This window comes from Schistocerca americana, chromosome 7, assembly GCF_021461395.2.
Source record: "Schistocerca americana isolate TAMUIC-IGC-003095 chromosome 7, iqSchAmer2.1, whole genome shotgun sequence".
NCBI classification, from domain to species: Eukaryota; Metazoa; Arthropoda; class Insecta; order Orthoptera; family Acrididae; genus Schistocerca; species Schistocerca americana.
This window is the reverse complement of record NC_060125.1, coordinates 540,864,674-540,884,111: the sequence shown is the minus strand read 5'-3', so window position 1 is coordinate 540,884,111 and position 19,438 is coordinate 540,864,674. Positions and strand designations below refer to the sequence as shown.

Here is a 19,438-nt window from a genome sequence, read left to right as displayed (position 1 = left end):
TCTTTTTGAATGCCCCTTATATAAAATTGTACTCTTTTTTTTCTGTCCAAAACTTTGGTGAAGAAGTTATGGCCATGTCCATCCATCTGCATCTACATCTATACTTGGCAAACCACTGTGACATTCATGGCAGAGGATCATTCCCATTGTACCAGTTATTACAGTTTCTTCCCAATCAATTCACATATGGAGTGCAGGAAGACTGAGTGTCTGAATGCTTCTGTTCTTGCCGCAATTACTCTTATTTCGGCCTAACAATCCCTTTGTGAGCGATAAATAGGGGGTTGTTGTATATTCCTTGAGTTCTAATTTATAGCCAGTCTTTGAAACTTTGCTAGTAAACTTTCTCAGAACAGTTTACGTCTATCTTGAACAGTCTGCCACTTCAGATCCTTCAATATCTCTCTCAGACAAACAATCCTGTGGCCATTTGTGCTTCCCCTCTCTGTATAGTTCAATACCCCTGTTAGCCCTATTAGGTAAGGATCCCACACACTTGAGCAGTATTCCAGAGTGGGTCACACGAGTGATTTATAAGCAGTCTCCTTTATAGACTGATTGAATCTCCCAGTATCATACTGATAACCAGAAGTGTACCACATACTTAACCCATGACTGAACCTATGTGAACATTCCATTTCTTATCCCTATAAAGTGTTACATCCAGCTAATTGTAAGAGTTGGCGACTCCATCTACGACTCATTGATATTATAGGATACTACATTTTTTGTTTTGTTTTGTGAAATGCACAATTGTAAGTTCATGAACAGTTAAAGTGAGTTGCCAATCTTTGCACCACTTTGAAATCCTATCAAGATCTGACTAAATATTTATGCAGCTTCTTTTTGGCAGTACAGTACAGTCCCGTTAATCCGAACTAATTGGGACTGGACCTTGTTCGGATTACTGATTTGCTTGGACTAGCCAAAATTATGGTGACAAGTTACTACAATGAAGTATACAAATCAGATAAGTAGGTACACCATGGTAACAAATGGGAACAATGGCTCACTCTCATTCCCTGCCCGTGTTGTTGTGCATTGTTGAGACCTTTGTAGTGTCTGAGGTCAGTGCACTGCCAGCTGGCTCGCAGAGTGCTTGGTTATGTTAGTTATCAATCGCTGGCACACGTAACAGTTGTATTGCATTCATTCGGGTGTAGTGGTGTACATATTTTCGTCATGAGTAAACAGAAACATACAATGTTAACTCTCAAAGGAAAACTGAATGCTTTGAAGTGGATAGACAATTGTGAGAATGTATCTAAACTGGCAACAGAACTGGGTGTTGGCAAAGTAATCATTTGTGATTCGAAGAAGAACCAAGTGAAGCTTGAACAGTCCTGTGCAACCTCTTCAGGAAAAACACTCAAAATTCAGCAGACTCTGAAACAGTCCCAGTACGATTAAGTGGATGATGCTCTTTTCCTTTGGTTTATGCAATAAAGACAAACGTGAACTCCTCTGAGTGGAGCACTGGTTTAGGAGAAGGCTGTTTACCTGAACAAGCTAATGAATGGTGATGAGTCTTTTAGTGTGAGTACGGGTTGGTTGGACAGATTCAAAAAACGTCATGGAATCCGTCAACTAACAATTACTGAAGAGAAGCTTTCTTCTGACCATGATGCAGCAAAGGAATATTTGAGTGAGTTTGAAAAATGATAAGAATAGGAAAGTATTCTCCCCAACAAATTTATAACGCTGACGAGACTGGCCTTAATTTTAGGGCATTGCCAACAAAAAGCCTGGCACCAAAAGCAGAAGACCATGCTCCTGGTTTTAAAATGTGCAAAGATCGTGTGACTTTATTAGCGTGCAGCAATGCTGCTGGTAATCACAAGCTGCCTTTAATGCTGATCGGCAAATCTCTTAGGACAAGAGCTTTTAAAAACTGCAACATGAAGTCCCCAACCACATATTATTGCAACCAGAAAAAAGCATAGATGGGTGGTAACCTGTTCAAAGAATGGTTTTACGGCCAGTTTGTCCCCTCTGTTCGATGGTTTTCTAAGGAAAATCATGTCTCCCCACGCAACCCTTTTCATTGATAACGTGCTATCTCACCCCAGCACTGAGGAATTATGTGATGGAGAAATTGTGGCAAAATTTTTTCCGCTGAAAGCTACACAACTTCTACAGCCAATGGACCAGGGCGTACTACAAACATTAAAACTGATTTATAGAAAACAATTTTTAAGAATGATGATTCAAGATGATAGCATTCCTTTAGTGGACAAAATAAAAAAGACCAATGTGATTGGGCCGCTGAGACATGGCAGAATATTTCATAAAATATGCTGAGAAAATCATGGAGATAACTGTGGACATCTCTTGAATTTCAGGACAACCTAGTTGAAAATGAAGAGAAAAATCTACTACAAATGATACAGACAACCCCTAAATGTGAAGAAGCTAGTGAAGGAGACTTAGATGAGTGAATGGCAGCGGATGGGGCATGTGTGGAGAACCTTACTGATGCTGATTTAATTGCTGCTGTGACTCCAGACGAGGAAGAAGTGGACTGCTGTGACGGAAGTGACAGTGAGCCTGAAAGTGACAAAGGAGAGCTGGTGCCATACAGTGATGCAGCAGAAGCCCTTGACCTCACACTACGTTATTTGGAGCAACAGCCCACTGCTACACCTGCTGATTTGATGTTTATGAGACGATGGCACAATTATGCATCATATAACAGACTGTCTTCATTACACCAAAACACGACGACTGAGTTTTTGTCATCTAAAAAAGTAGGGATAAAATGTCTGCTGTATTTTAGTAAGTTTGACAGCATTTCTTTCATTGTTATGCATTGTTTAAACCTAAGGTTTTCTTGTCAATTTTTCTAATACATGTTTAATGTACTGTGTAAATTAAAATAGTGTGTATGTACAAGCAGTTTACTGCACAGTTTCCCATACTTAAACTAACATTTTTCATGTTCAGATTAACTGAACATTCAGATTACCGGGGTTCAGATTAGTGGGACTCTGCTGTACTTCATTCTAGATAGGTGCATCATCTATGAAACGTCTGAGGTTGCTATTAATACTGTCTGCAACGTCATTAATATATAACATGTACAGCAAAGGTCCCAACACACAAGTGTAACTTCCCTACCAAAAAATCCTCAATCCAGTTACCAATTTCACTTGATACGCCATATGTTTGCACTTTTGACAAAAGCACAGATGTGGTACTGAGTCAAATGCTTTTTGGAAATCAAGAAATACTGCATCTACCTGACTGCCTTGATCGAAAGATCTCAGTATGTCATTAACATGACTTATGTTTTTGAATCCATGCTGGTTGGCATGAAAGAGGTTCCTCTGTCTGAGATACCTCATTACGTTTAGGCTCAGAATATGTTCTAAGATTCTACAACAAATCAATATCTAGAATACTGGACAGCAGTTTTGTGGATCACTTCAACTAGTTAGAAGAGGGGCCAACTCAACTGCAAATCCAGTATTGACTCTGATAGGGATTCCATCAGGCTCTGGAGCTTTGTTTAATTTTAACAATTTCAGCTGTTTCTCAACAACACTGACACTAATACTTTTCTCTCTCATCTTTTCAGTGATACAAGAATTAAATTGGGGACATTCTCCTGGGCTTTCCTTTTGTGAAATAACATTTGAAAATGGTGTTAAGCATTCCAGCTTTTGCTTCGCTTCCCTCGGTTTCAGTTTCTGTCCGTTCGCTTGGGACTGGACACTCACTGCAGTGCCAATAACAGCCACTACATACGAAAAAAAATTCTCTGGATTTTGTGAAAGATCATTTAACAATATTCTGCTACGGTAATCACTGAAGGCTTCACACTTGCTCTCCTGACAGCCATGTGTATTTCATCCAGCGTCTCTTTGCCAATAGTCCTATGCAATGTTTTACAGCTATTATACAGTAGTCTGTTTTTTTTTTCAGAAGTTTCTTTACAGAGACTGCATACCATGGAGTACAGTGCATGGTCAACTATTCTTTTAAACTTGAGCCCTGTGCTGAAACATACTGATTTTTTACCCAGTTTTCTGAACATATACATCTTTCTGCTCATTTTATAAGAACAAAAACAATCAATTTTTGGCAAAATAATTTAATTGGATGGATCGAAAATTTATTCACCAGTCAGTGGCAGAACACACACATAAAATAAAGTTATAATTAGGCAAGCTTTCGGAACCTGTGGCTTCCTATACAGGCAAAAGGGTTGAAGGGGAAGGAAGAGGCATGAAGGAAAAGGACTGGAGAGGTCTAGGAAAAGGGGTAGATTTCGGGAAAGTTACCCAGAACCATGGGTCAGGGGAGACTTACCAGACAGGATAAGAAGGAAAGACTGATTGTTGGAGACTGCATTGTATAAGATTTGAAAACCCGAGAGCTTAAAGGTGGATGACAGGATCATATGTAAGACAGAGATTACTGCTTAAAAATCATGCGTGAGTTAATAACAGTGAAAAGCTAAGTGCATGGTATATAACAGAGGCGGGAGAGGGGGTGGGTGTGGTCAAAAATAGAAGCGTAAAATAATGAAAGGTGTAGAAGACTAAAACATAGTGAAGAAAAGAGTAGTAAGTGTGAAGAAATGCTGAGACGGAAGAAATTAATGTAAATTAAGGCCAGGTGGGTGGCGAGAGCCAAGAACATGTTATAGCACTAGCTCCCACCCGTGGAGTTCTGAGAAACTGGTGTCTGGGGGAAGAATCCACATGGCACATATGGTGAAACAGGCACAGAGATCACATTGTCATGTTGTGCAGCATGCTCTGCAACAGGATATTGTGTGTTGCCAGTATACACCATATGCTTATGTCCATTCATCCTAATTGATAATATGGTGGTAGTCATGCCAATATAAAAGGCCAAACAGTATTTACATAACAGCTGGTATATGTTACTACACTCAGCTGGCGGCTACACGGGTAGCGGGGGCTGTGTGGCATGGACTGGGCGGTTTTTTAGGTTAGAAGGCCTCGGGAAAATACGAAGTGGGCTGCAATCTCAAAGAGTGCATGGCAAATACAGGACGTGCTTGGATCAAGGAACAGTCGGAATTGTAGTTGTAAGTTGTTGTAGTTGTGCTGGGAAAGTCCCTGAGCTACAAGCGCTAATAGAAAGCACAGAAGCTGAAATCGTTATAGGCACAGAAAGCTGGCTAAAGCCTGAAATAAGTTCTGCAGAAATTTTTACGAAGTCTCAGACGGTGTTCAGAAAAGATAGATTAGGCAGAATTGGTGGTGGAGTGTTTGTGTCTGTCAGTAGTGGTTTATCTTGTAGTGAAGTCGAAGTAGATACTCCGTGCAAATTGGTATGGGTGGAGGTTATACTTAACAGCCGAACTAAGTTAATAATTGGCTCCTTCTACTGACCCCCAGATTCCGGTGATATAGTTGCTGAACAGTTCAGAGAAAATTTGAGTCTCGTAACAAATAAATACCCCACTCATACGGTTATAGTTGGTGGGGACTTCAACCTTCCCTCGATATGTTGGCAAAAATACTTGTTCAAAACCAGTGGTAGGCGGAAAACATCTTCCGAGATTGTCCTAAATGTTTTCTCTGAAAATTATTTCGAGCAGTTAGTCCACAAACCCACACGAATTGAAAACACACTTGACCTCTTAGCCACAAACAATCCAGAGCTAATAGAGAGCATCATGACTGATACAGGGATTAGCGATCACAAGGTCATTGTAGCTAGGCTCAATGCCATTTCTTCCGAATCCACCAGAAACAAATGCAAAATAATTTTATTTAAAAAAGCGGATAAAGTGTCACTAGAAGCCTTCCTAAGAGACAATCTCCATTCCTTCCGAACTGACTATGCAAATGTAGACGAGATGTGGCTCAAACTCAAAGATATAGTAGCAACAGCAATTGAGAGATTCATACCTCATAAATTGGTAAGAGACGGAATTGATCCCCCATGGTACACAAAACAGGTCCAAACATTGTTGCAGAGGCAACGGAAAAAGTATGCGAAGTTCAGAAGAACGTGAAATCCCGAAGATTGGCTAAAATTTACAGACACGCGAAATTTGGCACGAACTTCAATGCGAGATGCCTTTAATAGGTTCCACAATGAAACATTGTCTCGAAATTTGGTAGAAAATCCGAAGAAATTCTGCTTGTATGTAAAGTACACAAGCGGCAAGACACAGTCAATATCTTCGCTGCGCAGTGCCGATGGTACTGTTATCGACGACTGTGCCGCTAAAGCGGAGTTATTGAACGCAGTTTTCCGAAATTCCTTCACCAGGGAAGACGAATGGAATATTCCAGAATTTGAAACACGAACAGCTGCCAGCATGAGTTTCTTAGAAGTAGATACCTTAGGGGTTGAGAAGCAACTCAAATCACTTGATACGGGAAAGTCGTCAGGTCCAGATTGTATACCGATTAGATTCCTTTCAGATTACGCTGATACAATAGCTCTCTACTTAGCAATCATATACAACCACTCGCTCACCAATAGATCTGTACCTACAGATTGGAAAATTGCTCAGGTCGCACCAGTGTTTAAGAAGGGTAGTAGGAGTAATCCATCGAACTACAGACCTATATCATTGACGTCGGTTTGCAGTAGGGTTTTGGAGCATATACTGTATTCAAGCATTATGAATCACCTCAAAGGGAACGATCTATTGATACGTAATCAGCATGGTTTCAGAAAACATCGTTCTTGTGCAACGCAGCAAGCTCTTTATTCGCACGAAGTAATGGCCACTATCGACAGGGGATCTCAAGTTGATTCCGTATTTCTAGATTTCCGGAAAGCTTTTGACGCCGTTCCTCACAAGCGGCTTCTAATCAAGCTGCGGGCCTATGGGGTATCGTCTCAGTTGTGCGACTGGATTCGTGATTTCCTGTCAGGAAGGTCGCAGTTCGTAGTAATAGACGGCAAATCATCGAGTAAAATTGAAGTGATATCAGGTGTTCCCCAGGGAAGCGTCCTTGGACCTCTGCTGTTCCTGATCTATATAAATGACCTGGGTGACTATCTGAGCAGTTCTCTTAGGTTGTTCGCAGATGATGCTGTAATTTACAGTCTAGTAAGGTCATCCAAAGACCAGTATAAGTTGCAAAGCGATTTAGAAAAGATTGCTGTATGGTGTGGCAGGTGGCAGTCGGCACTAAATAACGAAAAGTGTGAGGTGATCCACATGAGTTCCGAAAGAAATCTGCTGGAATTCGATTACTTGATAAATAGTACAATTCTCAAGGCTGTCAATTCAACTAAGTACCTGGGTGTTAAAATTACGAACAACTTCAGTTGAAAAGACCACATAGATAATATTGTGGGGAAGGCAAGCCAAAGGTTGCGTTTCATTGGCACGACACTTAGAAGATGCAACAAGTCCACTAAAGAGATAGCTTCCACTACACTCGTTCGTCCTCTGTCAGAATATTTGCTGCGCGGTGTGGGATCCTTACCAGGTGGGATTGATGGAGGACATCGAAAGGGTGCAAAAAAGGGCAGCTCGTTTTGTATTATCACATGATAGGGGAGAGAGTGTGGCAGATATGATACACAAGTTGGGATGGAAGTCATTAAAGCAAAGACGTTTTTCGTCGCGACGAGATTTATTTACGAAATTTCAGTCACCAATTTTCTCTTCCGAATGCGAAAATATTTTGTTGAGCCCAACCTACATAGGTAGGAATGATCATCAAAATAAAATAAGAGAAATCAGAGCTCGAACAGAAAGGTTTAGGTGTTCGTTTTTCCCGCGCACTGTTCGGGAGTGGAATGGTAGAGACAGTATGAGTGTGGTTCGATGAACCCTCTGCTAAGCACTTAAATGTGAATTGCAGAGTAGTCATGTAGATGTAGATGACGTGTCACTTCACAGGTGGCCCTCCCTTTGATAGTAGGTGTTTTGCCAGTTACAGGGTTGGTATAGGTGGTGGTAAGATGGTGCACAGGGCAAGTCTTGCAGCAGTGACGGTCACAGGGGTAGGAGCCATAGTGTAGGGAGATGTGTGTAGAATGTGCGTAGGATCTGACAAGAATATTGTGGATATTGGGAGAGCGATGAAAAGCTGTTGTAGGTGGGGTGGGTAAAATCTCAGACAGAATGGATCTCATTTCAGGGGATGGTTCTTGGTAGTCATGGCTTTGTCAAAGTAACTAATTAATACATTCCAGACTACGATGATACTGAGTGACCAGTGGTGTGCCCTGAAGTCGTTTTTAGAAGAGTTCAGCAGTAATAGGATGTGATGCCTGGGAAATCTGCTTTTGAACTAGGCTGGTGGGGTAATTACGTCCAGTGAAGGTTGAGGTGAGAATGGTGGTTTATTGCTGTAAAGAGTCTGCATCCAAACAAATATGTTTGTCTTGAATGCCAAGACTGTATGGGAGGGAATGTTTGACATGGAAAGGATGGCAACTGTCAAAATGTAAGTACTGTTGGTTGTTAGTAGGTTTTTATGTGGACAGAATAGTGTAGCTCGCCTTTGGTGAGGACAATATCAACATTAAGGAAAGTGGCACAGGATTTGGAATAGGGCCATGTGAAATTTAATTGGGAGAAGGTATTCAGAGATTCCAGGAATTTTAACAGGCCAGCCTCATCATAGTCTATATGGACTCGGAGCATGTTCTACCATATGACAATCGTTATCTCGGTACCTGTTTCACCACATGTGCCATCTGGATTCTTCCCTCAGACACCAGTTTTTCAGGTCGTGGTATGTGGGAACCAAAGCTAAAACATGTCCTTGGCTCTCGCCACCCTCTTGGCCGTAATTTACATTTCTTCACAGTAACTACTCTTTTCTTCACTCAGTTTTAGTATTCTAAATCTTTCATTGTCTTGCCCATCTATTTTTTATCATCTCCCTTCCACATGTTATGTACAATACACTTAGCTTTTCACTGCTATTAACTCATGCACAATGTTTAAGCAGTAATCTCTGTCTTGCATCTTACCCTGCCTCCCACCTTTAAGCTCTCAGGTTTTCAAATCTCGTCCAATGCAGTCTCCAAAAGTGTCTTTCCTTCTCATCCCATCCAATATGTCTCCCCTGACCTGCAGTTCGGGTGACTTTCCTGAGATCCACCCCTTTCCCTAAACTTTTCCAGTCCTTCTCCTACATGTCGCTTCCTTCCCCTTCAACCCTTCTGCATGAAGAAGGAGCCACAGGCAATGAAATCTTGCCTAATTATGACTTTCTTTTATGTGTGTGTTCTGCCACCGGTTGGTGAGTGGATTTTTTATCTTTCTGCTTGTTTTAGTTATCCAATATAATAATCATAACTCCCCTACATTACATATATGTTATGCCTTCTTAGATTTATTAATAAGTGTTGGGGACTGGTATTTTACACATAAAAAAATAAATGAAGTCTCATACACTGTAAGTCTAGCCACTATTGAAATATAACTTTTTCTGATGCAACAAAGTCCAATTACAAAATATGCTTCCATAAAGTTAATGTATCAACCTGCTTTGGCTTCTCCTGTGGACCATGCTTGAAATCTGTTTTCACTTTGCCTTCTTGCATCTTGTGCACAGTCACAGGCTGTTTGAAAATTGATGCTGTCTGCCTGATTGGAGGTACTAGAGAGGCATCATTGCGGACACCCCTGCTGCAATAAAATTCTATATAAGTAGCAGATACTCCTGGAAACAGCTTCTTATATAGTGTCCAACTGAATGAAAGTATAGTTTTAATGCATCAAATCTAGCATGTACATTTTAAAATCAATTCAAAATGTTGCATAAATATTTGAAAATAATATATTGTAACACCTGACAATTCTTTTTATGGTAGTGTCAAGGAACAATGGTGATTGTTAATCACAGAGATCACAGGTTCACATCAGGCTCCAGCATCAACCAAAGTTTGCGGAACCACCCATCTGCTTTGACCCATGACGTAACTGCATCGTATGACATCAAAGGGGCGCAGTCTATTCGAAATGGATTGTGACTGTAGAGGGCATGTTGAATTAAGTGGTGGCACTCTCATGTGGGATGCTTAGCTTTCTAAATTGTTTGTAAGAGATGTTAGTGATTCACTGGGTCAGAGTGCTGCCTGTGAGAATAATATTGGAAGAGTTTGTGGCATTCTTTGAGTGAGTTATTTGGATTTTGGCAGTTGTGGGTACTTTTCAGGTTTGTAATTATTACTGCAGTGTTGTTTATGGTTTGAGATTTAATTTTATGTTTCATATTTTTGTTTATTTTGGATATTACAAAGAAGTTTGCTAGTACCTAAATAGGGGGCAACATACTGACTGTGCTTAAATTCCTACAGTTATTTGGTTTAGTTGGCAAGTATGTGAAGTGTTACATTTGTGGAGAAGGCATCAGATTGAGCAAAGTTGCTCAGATCAGGGACCAAGACTTGTGGTCTTGTCAGTGGGACAACATATGGCATTTTATCCACAATTTCTGGTTCATATGTTGGCTGGCCTCTCGAGAGACTGTGTTGATGAAATTATTTTTCTTATCACTAGATTGCTAAATTTGTGTGTTGGCTGGCTGTGACTTGGTAAGTACATTTTTATGGTTTTATTGTATTACATGCATGTTTCTCGTATACTGAAATTGGTATTCATGCAGTTTTTTTTATGAATTTTTGGGTTGCTTTGTTTATTGTTAATTTTGTTGGATTCTGATTGGTAAATACTGTGGAGTTTTTTTTTTTTGTTTTTTTTTTGGTAAAGTTAGGTTTTAGATATTAGTTGTACCAATGAGTTTTGGTTTTATGGTACTGCTAACTTCACTCTAGCTATATAGATTAAGTGAAGGGCTAGATACCACGTCATGAAGTTGTGTGTGGTATCGGGGTACGTAGGTTGCGTTAATTGCTGAAGGCTTTGTATGTTTAATTTTTGTGTTAGTATTTGTTTTGGCAGTCTTCACACTGAGTGTGATTTCAATGATTATATTTGTGATTTATGTAAAATAATTTCAAAGATAAAAAGCATATTTCCTGCCATTGTTATTTTGTGTTCAGTTGTCTTTGGTTTTTTTTAAGTTTAATAAAATCAATTAATAACAGTGTTTGACATGTTGTGAATATTATTGGGGGTGAGAAACCAAAAATCTAATAGGTCATGAGCCAAGGTTTGTTTCAAAATGGAATTTGTAACAAAATACCTGGCCACAAGTGGATCCTCACAAAGTTTTTTTTTGTGGTGGTAAGCAAAGTTGAAAAATATTGTATTCCTTTATTCAATGGAACAAATTTCAACAATTGGAAATTCAGGATGGAAACTCTGCTTGAGGAACTGGAACTTTTACCACCTGTGCAAGTGAATTATCGGAAAAAGTTGGAATTTGTAGATGGACAGGTGAACACGCAGTATGTCACAAAGGAAACATGATTGGCTGAACTGGCTAAACAAGATCAGAAATGTAAGTCTCATCTTATTCAATGCATCACCGACATTCACTTGGAATATGCAAAAGATAAGATTAACACTTTCGATTTATGGACATCTCTGTGCAATAAGCTTGAGATAAAAGGAATTGCTAGTCAACTTCCATTGAGAAAACAGTTGTTAAATACGAAATTTAATGTGGCAAATGATATGCTAGTTAATCATTTCTTAAGTTTGATATACTGATTTGAGATTTACATTCAACTGGGGCTACTTTTGAAGAAATCGTCATTGTATGCCATCTACTTTTAACAATGCTTGCAAAATACAACATAGTGATCACTGGAATCAAAACGTTCTCAATGAAAGACTTGATGCTGAGTTTTGTGAAAAATGGGCTACTGGATGAAGAGTCAAAGCAGGAGTCATCAGTAAAAACAACAGTGAAGATACAGCACCTCCTACAGCCTTTTAGACTCAATGGTATCAGAAAAAAAGATTCATCAGACACCAGTAAAACAAGAAGTCAGCAATGAACTTCAGGGAACTCATTCAACTTTGTTTGTCATCACTGTGGAAAGCCTGGTCACAAAAGGGCCAACTGCAGAGTTAAGTCACCAAACAAGAATTCAGAAACCAGTAATTCAGTGGTCGTGGCTAATGTCAAAGAGGAAGATGGTTTTTGCTTTGCAGCATCAAGTGAAGATAAATCAGTGAACAACATAAGTTGGTTCTTGGACTCTGGAATAGTTGATTAGCAATAAGATACCTCTCACTAATTTAAAGAAACTGGAACAACCAATTGAAGTTAAAGTAGCTAAATCAGGCATTTGTCATGAGGCTAAAGTAAAAGGAGACATTAAAGTCAACAGTGTTGTAAAAGGAGGGGAAATTCATATAACGATCAAAGATGTTTTATCTGTGCCTAGTCTTAATTATAGTTTCCTGTCAGTTAGAAAATTGGAAATGAATGGTTTTTTTATCACATTTGAAAAAGCTCAAGGTTAAATTAAAAAGGGAAAAGAAATCATTGCTACTGCAAATAGGAATGAATCTCAGCTATATGTTTTAAATTTTTTGCAATGTAAAGCCTTGTCAGCTGCTTCAACTGAAACTAAGGTGAAACTGTGGCACCGCACATTAGGCCATTTGAGGTATGATAGCATTAAACACCTACAGTCACACATTGACAGAATGGAACTGGACCCTTCAACGATCCCCACAGAACGATGCTCAGATTGTGTCGAAGGAAAACAATCACAGCTATTATACAATCACACTAGGAAATGTGCCACCAGATCTCTTGAGGTGATCGACAGCAGCCAATCTCACTAGAATCGTTCGACGATCAGAAGTATGTACTCATGTTCATCGATGACTTTACACATTTGACAGTGGACTACACATTGGAATTGACGTCGGAGGTAACTTGCTATATCTGAACATGTTTCACGCCATGGCTGCAACTAATTTCAACTTGAGGATCAGCAGACTGTGGTGTGACAATAGTCTTGAATGCATCTTGAATGACTTTTAGCAATTTTCTGAAGAACAAGGAATACAGTTTCGGTTCACAATCAGATACATTCCTTGGCAAAATGAGCTCTTAGAGCGAATGAACAACACTCTTACTGAGAGAGCTCACTGTTTGATACTTCAATGTAAATTAAGTGAGATGTTCTGGTCAGAAGCTGTCTGTACCGCTGTATACCTACTAAGTCCTACTGCGGCTTTGAAAGGAAAGGTTCCTGCAGCTTTGTGGTACAATGAGAAACCTAACTTGAATAAGCTGAGAGCATTTGGACATATTGCTTATCTACATATACCAAAGGAATTTAGAACAAAGAAATTCAATTGCAAATCTTTGAAGTGCTCCTTCACTGGCTGCTTTCCTAATAGCTAGAGACTTTGGTATCCATAGGGAGAAAAAAAAAAAAGTCACAGGAAGCAATATTGTTTTCTACAATTGCAGATTTGACTTTGAACATATACCAATTGAGGACTGGAGACCAGAATCTGTACAGAAATCATCATAGAAGCAGCAAAAGGACAATAATGGAGGAGAACTCACCAAAGACAATGTTAAATCAAATGATGGAGGTCACAAAAGAGTTCTCATACCAGAACTGACCAGTGATGAAGAGGAAACTGAAAATGAAGCTGTTCGACATTCTACCAGGAAGGGGAACCCTCCTAAACACCTAGATGGCTGTAATGTTCTTGCACTGAATGCTGAATCATTTGTTGATGGTGTACCGAAAAGCTAGAGGGAAACTGCAAGTCATGAAGATAAGGAATACTGTTATAAAGCTATACTGGATGAAACTGACTCTATAAAGGAAAACAAGACTTGGATATTTGTTAAATTATCCCCTGGACAGGTCATCAGCAGTAAGTGGGAATTCAAATTGAAGAAGGAAATATCTTAAGACACAAGGCTAGACTTGTGGCTAAAGGATGTTCACAGACAAAAGGATTTGACAATGAGGAAACATATGCATCAGTGATCTGACTTGCAATTGTCAGAATAATGCTAGTTATTACAATTTAACAAGGACTGGTTCTGGAACAATTTGATGTTGCCAATGCTTTTATTCAAGGATTAGCCATGGAGCAAATATACATGGTTATTCCTGAAGAACTGAAAGATGCAACTGGGTTGGTTTGCATGTTACAGTAGTATTTATATAGCTTAAAGCCAGAACCATTAGCATGGAATCATTCTATTCATATGTTTCTTATTTCTATAAGAGTCACTCAGTCAGAAGCAGATAATGTCTTTACTACTTTATTTAAAGGAAGTTGTCATTTACATTGTGCTCTATGTGCTGATGACAGTCTGATGGCAGGAAATCACAGAAAGATAGTGGACAGAGTGAAATTTACTAAATGAGGTGGTGTAGTGGTTAGCACACTGGACTCACATTTGGAAGGATGACAGTTCAAACTCACATCCGGCTATCCTGATTTAGGTTTCCTATGATTTCCCAAAATCGCTTTCCTTTGACAGGACACGGCTGATTTCCATCCCCATCCTTCCCTAATCTGATGGAACTGATGGACAGACCACACTGTTTGGTTCCCTCCTCCAAATCAAGCAACCAACCATCCAAGAAAAAAATTTTAACTTAAAAGTAGTAGTTTAAATGGAGGAACTAGGAGAGTCACAATCATACTTGGGAATCGAGATTTCATGGAACAAAGAAGAAATGTATATGAGCCAAATGTCATATTTGAAGAGTTTGCTACAATGATTCAACATGCAAGATGTGTGTAATGATAGCAAACAAGGACCGATTTGCATGCTGTGGTTAGTTTCTTAAGCAGGTACCAAAACAATCCATTGAAAGAACTCTGGAGATACTTGAGAAGAGTTTTGAGCTATATCAAAGGAGCCATCAATATGAAACTACATCATCGAAAGGGAAATCAAGAAGCCTCTACTGGCCTATGTTGATGCAAACTGAAACAAAAAGGAAGACATAAGATCTACCTCTGGTTATCTGTTACAAATATTTGGAAATACTGTCTGTTGGGCAACAAAGAGACAGACTAGTGCTGCTTTGTTTTCTACAGAGGCAGAACACGTAGTTTCGGCAACATCTGCTGCTGAATTACTCTGGCTCAAAGACGATATTCAAATTCCACTTCAGCTACCAATTTGTACATTCAATGACAATCAGTCCTGTATATAGTTCCTGAAAAATGGGAACATCATCGGTTGAGGCACATCAACGTTAAATATGACCCTGTGGATTAGTTTCACCTCCACATCATCATCACTGCTGAGCATGTACGTTTGGAGGACCAGATTGCACATATCTTTACCAAAGGCTTACCAGTTCCTAGATTCATCACTTTCAGAAGCTTATTGGGTTTACTTTCATTTTTGTTACCGTTAAATATAAAAATCGTTGTATTGAGGAGGGGTGTTGTCTTCAGTTGTTTTTCAATTTAATAAAACCAACTAATAATAGTCTTTAACATTTTGTGAATGTTATTTGAGGATGAGAAACTAAAAATTTATCACTTCATAATTAGGTTTGTTGTACATTTAAATTGTCCCTGCCCAAAAAAACCCATTCTTGTGGTTATGCCATTAGTTTCATTGTATATTTACAGTTACATATTTATTCAATTATTTATGTCTGTTCACACGCGTAACCAGTGATGCCATGATTGCCATACTGTATACAGTTGAAATAGGGGTGGCCACCATCTTGGCGACATCATGGGTCCAGACAGACAGGAGGTTCTGCAATCTTCAGTTTTGCTGATCAGTGTAGACAGAGTTGCAGCATAATTTTTTGATATAAGTAAAAGTGGAAGGAGGAGGTGCAAAAGCTGCTGAGTTACCAACCAACTTAACCAGACACAAAACATATTTAAGTTTGTATGCTAAACGTATACAAGGCAGTGGATTTACAGATTCTCTTGGGTGGGTTGGAAAGAGGAGAGAAATTTAACCAACATAATTTACTGTTTTAAAGTTAGTAAAACAGAGTAAAGCCAGTTTTAAAGCACAACACATGAACACCACCAACAAAGTGTAGCAAAACTATGGAAATAATCACAGTACTCATGCAAAACAAATCATTTTATTATCAACACAATTTGTTTGAAAGTAATTGGGTCACATTTTACAACAGATTCCACAACAGTGTACACGAAAAGCAAGTAGAAAACATGAACACATGATCTTATCTCATATACCACACAAACTATCCTGGATATTGTTAATAAACATAAATTAGTATGGAGCCAATTCAGTGACTACAGACAGTCAATTGCCACCCGCAGCCCTCTCAGTGAGGTATAAAGTGCAAGTCTGTAGGCTTAAGCCTACCTGTAATCAAACTGAGTTCCCCTCTGCTTCTTGTTTTTTCGGAGAAGCAGGGAATTGATTTTGCCAGACCGGAAATCGAACGTGGCGAGGTCTAGAGCGTCGCCCAGGTATCGAGCCAGTTGTGGTTTGCTGCGAAACTTCTTCCCATTTGGGCTGGAATTGGAAAACAGCTGCTCAGTCGCGGCCTATCTTGTTCTTACCTCACTCATATTTAATTTAAAATTTAGTTAAATTGAGAGGGCATTTACACAGAGAAATGCCATGCAATTGCACACCACACTGCATGATTTCAGCAGGGTAGTATACTGCTCCATACTGCAACATTGTCAAACAGTGCCACCACATACTAAAATTATGATTTGTATTATTGATACTGAACAATAGGTTATGAGCAATAAAAACAATCTCCAAATGCTGGTGGCAAAAAAGAACAGATACTCCAAATTATGTACGAATTTTAATACCCTTATCTAATAAAAGTAAATTAATTTATCGACAGGCATTTGCAGCAGCACTGTCCTTGATACATGCTGCCTGAGTCAGAAAATGCATAATATTAATCTATCGAGCGAGGAAGAGAAACGAGTGAATTAAACATTTTACTCTTTAAAAAAAAAAATGTGAAGGTGACGCATTTATTTACAATAAATTCAAATTCATCCCACACAGTGAGGTTCAGGAAACAAGGTGATATATATTGTGACCACAAAGAAAACTAATGAAAACGGTTATGTAATGGAAAGCAACAGTCACAAGACTAGCATTTGCTTAAAATTTTAAATCTTCGAAAAGCAAGTTGATTCACGTGGACTTAACAAAGATATATAATAAACTGCTCTCTCTATACAACCCTACAAGTTATAAAAGTTGTTAATCATTTACTTCAAAACAACACAAGCCTTTGTAACACCAAATAATTGATACTGCAATAATTCTCGCGCAATTGCAATGAATGCCAAAACTTATTTTCAACATACCCAGGATACGACTCTCTTTGGTCAGGTTTAAAATTTTTGCTTAAGAAACTGTCAGAAAATTAAACTGAAATTTCATAATGGAAGGAAATGTCACGTACCATGAGAGGCAATTATACTTCGAAAAAGGTATTGCCAGCAAAAGGAAGATTTACACTGAGAGTAGTAAAAAAGATTAACACAAACAGCAATTTATTGAATAACCCTAAAAAACTTGGGGCTGTGTAGTATGCATATAAACGTCTACTGAGTAGCAAAGAATAGCTTAATGGTTTAAATCAACTGCTTATGATACACAACTTCTTTCTCACCTATAATAATAAACGTCGACTTTTCCGGCAGATAGGCCGGACTTTCTGATTACTTCTTCTCGCTGCCATCCCTTAGGTAAAGCACTGCACTCATATTTCCTTTTCTCAAGAGCCATTGTTCTCGTATCACCAATCACGTCCTGCATTGAGCTCCGTGTCACATTATCTATTTAATGTATTTATAAGTGATGCACAAACACCTCCAAAAATGTAGTAAACTTTCAAACACTATTATCGAATTCTGACAAGCACCCACCGCATATTCACCCGTGCGTCGTTTGTTTACCAGTTTGGGTGCATCGAAGACAACGTTTTATCGATATAAAAATCGATTATCAGCATCAAACGAGCATTGTCATATCGTCTCGAAAGCCGATTCAGACTGATGGTCACGTTCCGTCACCGTCACGTCGGGATGTATTCACAGTTCACGCTGTCCGTCACGTCACATCATTTCGCGTAGCCCAGTTACGAACGGTGAAATTAATGGCCAAAGCAAACTTTATAACGTAAGTTATTAATCAGTTTTCTGTGGTGAAGTGCTGCGAAGTGAAACAACATTTCAAAATTTCAAACCATCGACATTATATATACACTAAATAACATTTATGAGGGTATAAATACAGCCCATTTACAAATATTTCAAATAGCTCAGAGCACTATGGGACTTAACTTCTGAGGTCATCAGTCCCTTAGAACTTAGGACTACTTAAACCTAACTAACGTAAGGACATCACACACATCCATGCCCGAGGCAGGATTTGAACCTGCGACCGTAGCGGTCGCGCGGTTCCAGACTGTAGCGACTAGAACCACTCGGCCACTTAGGCCGGCTAGCCCATTTACATTGTCTATTTTTCTCACAAACTAATAACGTAGGACTCCGGTACGCACTGATAGCGAATGATTGATACACAGTGGTACAGAGTACACAACACACTTTATTTTACAGAAAATCAATGCATACAAGGATGTACGACCTAGCGCACTCGAGTCACAGAGCGAACTAAACTTCTCACAACAACAGTCACAGATGAGACTGCGAGTAGTTTTCTCTGGCCAGCGTCGTTAACGTTGCCACACAGCCCCCTTCCACCGCTCCCCCCCCCCCCCCCCCCCTCCCACGTACCGGGTAGTGCGCTGTGGAGGCGATGATTGGAAGGGCAGAAACACGGGCGAGGGTGGTCTGCGGTCTGGTGCAGAGTGTAGATAGAGATGATACTCATGGAAATGGGCGGGTGTGCGTTTGGTGTGGTCCACACCTTGATGGCAAGATGACGAAAGTGTCGTGCTTGATGTTAATCGGTTGAATTCATCAGGAGGCGAGTTAAGGTCGCGGCGAGGCAAGATGGATGCAGTTGTTGTTGGCATCGGCTACACATTATTGAGCAAAATAGTAGGGGGAAAATAACGTCTGAGCACTGTTCAACTGGCTGACAGCCACAATCATGAAAATGTTTACTGTCCACAAGCGGCGCAGTCGAAACAGTAGCATCGATAAGAACATGTCTAACTAGTTGGATAGGTAGGGTTGCCATCTGTCCCAATATTTTGGGACCATCACCATTATGGATCTTTCTGTCCCAACATCCCAATAACACCAAATTTTCTCTCGATTTTGCAAAATACTGTCGCGAGCTTGGTTCAGGTACTGAAGTAACGCTGTCTGTTAGTGCAACATGTAAATACAGCCTCAGTTAGTTTTATTTATGTCAGCAAGTATACGTTGACTAAGTTGTCTCACAGATGACATTGCATGCTGCATATCGTTTATCGATGATCAAAGCACATTCTAGATCTAGCGTCATCATTCGATAAAGTACCTGACTTCTCCAGTAGTACGGGGCTGGAACTATTTAAACAGCGCCACGTGGAAGAATCGTGCAGTTCCCTCTCGAATAGCTATCTGATAAGACGATTCTTTGTAAATGTAATACGACCGAGTGCAAGTTAATAATGTCTGAAGTGTTTA

At 39.5% G+C, this 19,438-nt stretch overlaps 1 protein-coding gene across 4 annotated transcripts in view; it reads right to left on the bottom strand.

The window, feature by feature from the left end:
- The window catches only part of LOC124622139 (methyl-CpG-binding domain protein 3), a 46,859-nt gene extending 29,090 nt beyond the window's left edge, over window positions 1-17,769 (bottom strand). Inside the window, exons 1-3 of one of the 4 annotated variants that reach the window (XM_047147769.1) lie at window positions 17,467-17,769; window positions 16,182-16,334; window positions 9,448-9,589 (exon numbers count right to left, since the gene is read on the bottom strand). In XM_047147769.1, the coding sequence (XP_047003725.1) occupies window positions 9,448-9,589; window positions 16,182-16,334; window positions 17,467-17,612 (441 nt within the window). In that variant the 5' untranslated portion in view covers window positions 17,613-17,769. Of the gene's footprint in view, window positions 1-9,447; window positions 9,593-16,181; window positions 16,335-17,466 lie in introns of all 4 variants that reach the window. The other 3 variants (XM_047147768.1, XM_047147771.1, XM_047147770.1) reach the window with 3 other exon arrangements.
- Between the last annotated feature and the right edge of the window lie 1,669 nt (window positions 17,770-19,438).